This window comes from Phyllobates terribilis, unplaced genomic scaffold (assembly GCF_046119375.1).
Source record: "Phyllobates terribilis strain yellow unplaced genomic scaffold, ASM4611937v1 Scaffold_1__5_contigs__length_1240528914, whole genome shotgun sequence".
Lineage (NCBI taxonomy): Eukaryota > Metazoa > Chordata > Amphibia > Anura > Dendrobatidae > Phyllobates > Phyllobates terribilis.
In genome coordinates, this window is record NW_027362761.1 from 600,219,541 (window position 1) to 600,227,372 (window position 7,832).

Genomic DNA, 7,832 nt, shown 5'->3' on the forward strand with positions numbered 1-7,832 from the left:
GCCTTAGTATTCAGACTGCAGCACTTGGAGGTGACTGCGCCCCATTATCGCCTGCAGTAGACATCGCACCGTATCAACTCAATCTAGAATATTCCTTTAAATGCGGGAGCTGAGGGAGGTGCGCCCCTGAGCAGGAGAACATTCATCCCAGAGGTGCTGCCGCTGTAACGAGCCCCGCAGCAGGGATGGCAGTGGATACAGATAATTATCCTGGAGATCAGTTGCTCTGCGCACAGCCGCGCTCGCTCAGCCGCCGTCAGCTTTGATTTTATGTGTAATGACGAGGCGACCGGCAGTAATTGGCGCTCAGGAGAAATCAGACAATACCGGAAACACAATTAATGGGAGCCGTCCGGGACGTAAAATGAGGGCTAATGAGGCGGCTCAAACAGAATGTGACATCAAAGGGGGAAGATGCAGATACGTAACCCGATGGCTGCACGGAGCGGAGCCTGGGAGCGCCCCGCACCAAATGCAGCATGGTGGTCACCAAAAATCAGCAACAGCATAGTGGAACCTTAGGGTGCTCCGTCCCGTTGCTGCGAAATTAAATTTTTCTGCTTTAGTTTTTATATTATCTCTCCCCCCCGCCTCTTCCACCAACAGCCATTTTTTTTCCATATGAGCAATTATTTGAGAGGCAAGCAGTAGTTTTGGGGACACCATTCCCCTGACCATGTAATATACTGAAAAATTTGGAAAAATTCCCAAAGGAGGTGAAAAATTAAGCCCCAATTCCACCCTTGCTTTTTGCTTTTATGACATTCATTTAGCAGCAAGTATCATCCCATATCGCGATTCTCCAGGCCGCTGCGATTATGGAGAAACCAAACGTGTTTTTTTTTTTAAATTTTACTTAAAAAAAAAAAAATTACTTTATGCGGTCCTTTCAGAAAGCGTTAACTTTCTTATTTTTCGTTGGGGGAGCTGGGCGAGGACTCGTCCTTTGTGGGGTGCAACAGCAGTAACAGGAGATATCGCTGCTCTTAGAGGCAGATGACGGCTGCATAACACAGCTGGCAACCGCTGTGTATGAACTGGGCTCAGCTCGTGAGTCAACGACATATACCCGCACACGACATGTGTACTCAGCAGAGAAAGCAGGGAGCGTACAGAGATCACAAGGTACTCTGCAGTGAAAGCAGGGAGCGTACGGAGATCACCGGGTACTCTGCAGGGAAAGTACGGAGATCACAGGTACTGTACAGGGAAAACAGGGAGCGTACGGAGATCACCGGGTACTCTGCAGGGAAAGTACGGAGATCACAGGTACTGTACAGGGAAAGCAGGGAGCGTACGGAGATCACAGGGTACTCTGCAGGGAAAGCAGGGAGCGTACGGAGATCACAGGGTACTCTGCAGGGAAAGCAGGGAGCGTACGGAGATCACAGGTCCTCTGCAGGGAAAGCAGGGAGCGTACAGAGATCACAGGGTACTCTGCAGGGAGCTTACGGAGATCACAGGGTACTCTGCAGGGAAAGCAGGGAGCGTACGGAGATCACAGGTCCTCTGCAGGGAAAGCAGGGAGCGTACAGAGATCACAGGGTACTCTGCAGGGAAAGCAGGGAGCGTATGGAGATCACAAGGTACTCTGCAGGGAAAGTAAGGAGATCACAGGGTACTCTGCAGGGAAAGCAGGGAGCGTACGGAGATCACAGGGTACTCTGCAGGGAAAGCAGGGAGCGTACGGAGATCACAGGGTACTCTGCAGGGAAAGCAGGGAGCGTACGGAGATCACAGGGTACTCTGCAAGGAAAGCAGGGAGCGTACGGAGATCACAGGGTACTCTGCAAGGAAATCAGGGAGCGTACGGAGATCACAGGGTACTCTGCAGGGAGCTTACGGAGATCACAGGGTACTCTGCAGGGAAAGCAGGGAGTGTACGGAGATCACAGGGTACTCTGCAGGGAGAATACGGAGATCACAGGTACTCTACAGAGCTGACGTAACACATTGATGCAGAGTAAGCTTCTTCAACGGCTTCTACCAGTCAGACTCCCCATAGAGAAGGCAGAGATGGATTATTAATGTCTCTGCCTTCCTGATCAATGTATACACAGCGCTGAACAAGAGCCGGTGTACAGTAATGGGAGGCGATGGCAGCTCTCCTTCCCCCAGACCCAGTGGTCATGTGATCGCTGGGTGCAATAAGCAGGAGCTGCAGGGTCCTAAGAGACTCAGTCAGCTCTGCTGTGCAGGCATGAGGCTGATTTCCCATGTAACTGGGGCCAATATATCTACCACAGTTACAGGGGAAATCAGCAATAAAAAGGTATTAACATGTTAAAATGCTTTTAAAAGTTTTTTTCAGACCTCATTGTCTTTCTTGCTTTATTTTTCCATTTATTCAAACTTACAAATGACAAAACTGAAGCCCCAAGTATTGCACAGAAGGGGAAAAACCTATATGAATATGCAAAATAAAGAAACTTTTTTTTTTTTTTAGAGCGGATAAAACCTGAAAATGTGCTGGTTCAGAAGGGGTAAAAATGGCCAGGCAGGAACTAGTTAACATTTGTACTGTTATGACGTTTAACTTGTAATGACGTGGGCCCCAGCTGTCACGTCAATCACATGGGCGCCGTACAATATTGTCGATGCGTTAATAGACCTGAGCCAGATACTGCCAGGCATCTAAGGGGTTACAGCACAGCGATCACAGCTCGCAGGATTCTGCTCCGAATTCCTGCACCCGATGTTCTCGCAGACCACATGTTGCGCAGGGCCACGTTTTACTTTTTACTGCTTATTCCCTCGTAAACAAGAGCAATTGAAACGCGCGTAGGGGGCATCGTTTCATCTCCTGGGGGGGGGCCTCAATATTTAAAAGGTTAAAAATTTACTAGCCATTTGGCTTTTGATATGTACTTTCTACTTACAGTATATGCAATAGAGTTTGCATCTTGGGCAACAAAGAGATGTTAGCAGTGTTTTGCCAGCATGTTAAAATCCCCTTAGGGTAATGCATTCTCATGCCAATAAGCATTTAAACTCTCACACAGCAGGGCAGCTATTCCCCCCTTTTGTTTTTTCTCCCTTTTTTGGTTTATGGTTTTTGTATTTTTGCTTGCTGTCTTCTCATTATTGTTTTTATGAGTATATCAATAAAGATGGACATATTTTATACTTTTTAAACAAAACTCCTTTAGTGTTCTCCATTCTTTGCATTTACTGTTACCGTAGTTTAGTGCACAGTAAATCTCCCCAAGGCTGAATGTCCGCACGCCGCCCACCTGACGGGAGAAGCTTTAGGCCTCGTTCAGACGCCATCATGTCTTGTAATAAAGTCAGAGGAGTCTGATGGGACCAGTGACAGCGGCGGACCCCGGCCAGCGAAGAACCAGTGACAGCGGCAGACCTCGGCGGGGGGGGGGGCGGCAGACCTCGGCAGGGGGGGGGGGGGGCGGCAGACCTCGGCAGGGGGGGGGGGGGGGCGGCAGACCTCGGCGGGGGGGGGGGGGGGGGGGGCGGCAGACCTCGGCAGGGGGGGGGGGGCGGCAGACCTCGGCAGGGGGGGGGGGGGGGCGGCAGACCTCGGCGGGGGGGGGGGGTGGCAGACCTCGGCAGGGGGGGGGGCGGCAGACCTCGGCAGGGGGGGGGGCGGCAGACCTCGGCAGGGGGGGGGGCGGCAGACCTCGGCAGGGGGGGGGGGCAGACCTCGGCAGGGCAGGGGGGGGGGGCGGCAGACCTCGGCAGGGCAGGGGGGGGGCGACAGACCTCGGCAGGGCAGGGGGGGGGCGACAGACCTCGGCAGGGCAGGGGGGGGGGCGACAGACCTCGGCAGGGCAGGGGGGGGGCGACAGACCTCGGCAGGGCAGGGGGGGGGGGCGGCAGACCTCGGCAGGGAAGGGGGGGGGGGGGGCAGACCTCGGCAGGGAAGGGGGGGGCGGCAGACCTCGGCAGGGCAGGGGGGGGCGGCAGACCTCGGCAGGGCAGGGGGGGGCGGCAGACCTCGGCAGGGCAGGGGGGGGCGGCAGACCTCGGCAGGGCAGGGGGGGGCGGCAGACCTCGGCAGGGCAGGGGGGGGCGGCAGACCTCGGCAGGGCAGGGGGGGGCGGCAGACCTCGGCAGGGCAGGGGGGGGGGGGCGGCAGACCTCGGCAGGGAAGGGGGGGCGGCAGACCTCGGCAGGGAAGGGGGGGGGGCGGCAGACCTCAGCAGGGAAGGGGGGGGCGGCAGACCTCGGCAGGGAAGGGGGGGGGGCGGCAGACCTCGGCAGGGAAGGGGGGGGGGGCGGCAGACCTCGGCAGGGAAGGGGGGGCGGCAGACCTCGGCAGGGGGGGGGGGCGGCAGACCTCGGCAGGGGGGGGGGGCGGCAGACCTCGGCAGGGGGGGGGGCGGCAGACCTCGGCGGGGGGGGGGGCGGCAGACCTCGGCGGGGGGGGGGGGGGGGGCGGACCAGTGACGGCAGCAGACCCGGTAATAAAATACATATTTATTAAGAGGCGGCTCGATTGTTCCTTGTCTGATCCAAGAAATAAACAACCATAAAAAAGAAAACAGTCCAGAATTCCAGCCATAAATAAGAGTCTGATCTACCAGAAAGATGCCATTAAACCAGCACAGGATTGTGAGGTCGTCCTGACCTCTGAGCCCCCCGATAAGACCCTATATATCCCTGCAGGTCAGGTGAAGGCCCCTCGGTGCCGGCTGTACACAGGGAGGTCCTGACCGCCCACGGAAATCTCTGACACGGGGAGCAGATCCGACCTATAGAGGAACAATGTGACTCTTCTTCACAGCTTCTTGGGGGTCTCGCCTCGTCCTCCCGGAGGTCTTGGTTGCTTTCTCCCGATCGTGGCCCCTCTACCCGCCCCCGGCTTCCTCCTCTTTGGCCCCTTAGACTCCACTTTCAGTTCCTGGATCCACATGGAGTCGTAGTCGCCTGGAGCTTGGTATCCAGCCTCCGAGGTATCTAGGGGGTCCTTACTGAGGAGGACACAGATGGAGGGGCTGTTCCTCTTCACTGTGAGGGGATCTAAGCCCACCTCAGGCACAATGGGCTCCCAGATCTCTTCTGTCTGTCTGTAGAGGATCCTGGTGATCTGGTGAAGATCCTTCACCCTCCGTTTCATGATCTCCACGCAGGTGATGGTCTTGCTCAGAGCTTTCCCGCTTCCGCTGAACACAATCTGACGCACATCCTCGCTCTCCATCCGGCCGATTGCAAAGCCCATCAGGTTCCGGATTTTGCTTCCATCTTTCACCTTCATCTCAATGATGTCTGGGGGCAGCGCAGTGAACGGCGTCTCCGGGGGCTTCTCCTCCACCCGCACCTTCCTGTAGTTTTCCATGATCGGAGCTCCGAGCGCTAAACCGAAGAGAAGAAGGAGAACAGAGGTGACGAAACGCAAGGAGACGACAGATCCCGGAGCAGCCGCATCTCCCCGAGCCGAGGACCCCGAACAGCAACGTGTCCCCCCGACTGCAGCAAGGCAAACAACACCCCCCCCGACTGCATGCAGCACGGCCCCCGACGTCCCCACCAACTGCAGCACGGCACAGCCCCCGACGTCACCCCCCCGACTGCAGCACGGCACGGCCCCCGACGTCACCCCCCCGACTGCAGCATGGCACGGCCCCCGACGTCACCCCCCCGACTGCAGCACGGCACGGCCCCCGACGTCACCCCCCCCCGACTGCAGCACGGCACGGCCCCCGACGTCACCCCCCCCGACTGCAGCACGGCACGGCCCCCGACGTCACCCCCCCGACTGCATCACGGCACGGCCCCCGACGTCACCCCCCCGACTGCAGCACGGCACGGCCCCCGACGTCACCCCCCCGACTGCAGCACGGCACGGCCCCCGACGTCACCCCGCTGACTGCAGCATGGCACGGCCCCCGACGTCATCCCCCCGACTGCAGCACGGCACGGCCCCCAACGTCACCCCCCCGACTGCAGCACGGCACGGCCCCCAACGTCACCCCCCCGACTGCAGCACGGCACGGCCCCCGACGTCACCCCAGCCATAGCCCTTCTCCCACCCCATGTCGCCCCACGTGTGCCCCTGTAGGAGCAGACGCCGCCCCTTGGTCGCTGCAGTTGTGACAGGTGACAATTTCATGCAGTTTCTATAACTTGTTCCAGGGTCGTGGCCACAAGAAGCAGAAATCCCAACACCAGAGGTGTTATGTGACCACTGCAGCCAATCACTGTCACCTGCAGCGCTGACACATCTGTTATTACTTCTGCTGCTGACAATCACTAGAAGATTCCCTCCTGAAGGCCGCAGATACCAGGAGGAGCAGCCGAGGCACCGACACAGACTAGCACTGATGCCACCGAGTCTGTGAGGAGGAGCAAATGCTGCAGACGGGAAGTACGACAAATCACAGGATGCGACATCATCGGGGGACACAGAGAGACCCCGGACATCAGTGCCGTGCTGCCGCCACCTCCACAGCCGCTAGAGGACTACAACACCCAGCAGTCACACACCAGGGACACGTGCTACTCACCTCACGTCCCCACACGGCTGGTCCTCACTGAGCCGCCATATTGCTGTGACGACCGGCTGGGCGGGATTACAGGCTGCCGGAGATGCGTTCCAACGTGACACGCACATCTGTACCATGCGCTGCAGACTGCTGCCACCTGCCGGACACTGCGGGAACCCCAGGTTCTACAACATCTAACGTTTGTTTTATTATCCTCACTTCTATAGCGGCATCATATACCGCAGCGGTGTACAGGCACAGCACCACTGTCCTAAACGGGGTCACAAGCCAACCAATCAGCGTGCAGCGTTAAACCCTCACCTGCAGTACATTACCAGCATCCTCTTATTAACCCCTCCTCTGCTGGAAATTACCCAGCATCCTCTTATTAACCCCTCCTCTGCTGTACATTACCAGCATCCTCTTATTAACCCCTCCCCTGCTGCACATTACCAGCATCCTCTTATTAACCCCTCCTCTGCTGTACATTACCAGCATCCTCTTATTAACCCCTCCCCTGCCGGACATTACAGCATTCTCTTATTAACCCCTCCCCTGCTGCACATTACCAGCATCCTCTTATTAACCCCTCCTCTGCTGTACACTACCCAGCATCCTATTATTAACCCCTTCCCTGCTGTACATTACCAGCATCCTCTTATTAACCCCTCCCCTGCTGTACATTACCAGCATCCTCTTATTAACCCCTCCTCTGCTGTACATTACCAGCATCCTCTTATTAACCCTCCCCTGCTGTATATTACCCAGCATCCTCTTATTAACCCCTCCTCTGCTGTACACTACCCAGCATCCTATTATTAACCCCTTCCCTGCTGTACATTACCAGCATCCTCTTATTAACCCCTCCCCTGCTGTACATTACCAGCATCCTCTTATTAACCCCTCCTCTGCTGTACATTACCAGCATCCTCTTATTAACCCCTCCCCTGCTGTACATTACCAGCATCCTCTTATTAACCCCTCCTCTGCTGTACATTACCAGCATCCTCTTATTAACCCCTCCTCTGCTGTACATTACCCAGCATCCTCTTATTAACCCCTCCTCTGCTGTACATTACCCAGCATCCTCTTATTAACCCCTCCTCTGCTGTACATTACCAGCATCCTCTTATTAACCCCTCCCCTGCTGTACATTACCAGCATCCTCTTATTAACCCCTCCTCTGCTGTACATTACCCAGCATCCTCTTATTAACCCCTCCTCTGCTGTACATTACCAGCATCCTCTTATTAACCCCTCCCCTGCTGTACATTACCAGCATCCTCTTATTAACCCCTCCCCTGCTGTACATTACCAGCATCCTCTTATTAACCCCTGCTCTGCCGGACATTACCAGCATCCTCTTATTAACCCCTCCTCTGCTGCACATTA

General features: G+C 56.4%; 1 protein-coding gene across 2 annotated transcripts; it reads right to left on the reverse strand.

The window, feature by feature from the left end:
• Positions 1 to 4,419: 4,419 nt before the first annotated feature.
• RPP25L (ribonuclease P/MRP subunit p25 like) lies at positions 4,420 to 6,609 on the reverse strand. Of its 2 annotated transcripts, none has more exons than XM_073655112.1 (2): positions 6,462 to 6,609; positions 4,420 to 5,310 (listed from the first exon to the last, which is right to left on the reverse strand). In XM_073655112.1, exon 2 carries the CDS (start codon positions 5,291 to 5,293, stop codon positions 4,736 to 4,738), a length of 558 nt encoding a protein of 185 aa, XP_073511213.1. In that variant the 5' UTR covers positions 5,294 to 5,310; positions 6,462 to 6,609; the 3' UTR covers positions 4,420 to 4,735. The 2 variants fall into 2 exon arrangements, with proteins under 2 accessions (XP_073511213.1, XP_073511214.1); XM_073655113.1 differs by lacking the exon at positions 6,462 to 6,609 and adding an exon at positions 6,163 to 6,419.
• Positions 6,610 to 7,832: the final 1,223 nt, after the last annotated feature.

Bases quoted from the DNA above. Each gene is read 5' to 3' on its own strand.
- RPP25L (XM_073655112.1), bottom strand. From the start codon at position 5,293: ATGGAAAACTACAGGAAGGTGCGGGTGGAGGAGAAGCCCCCGGAGACG.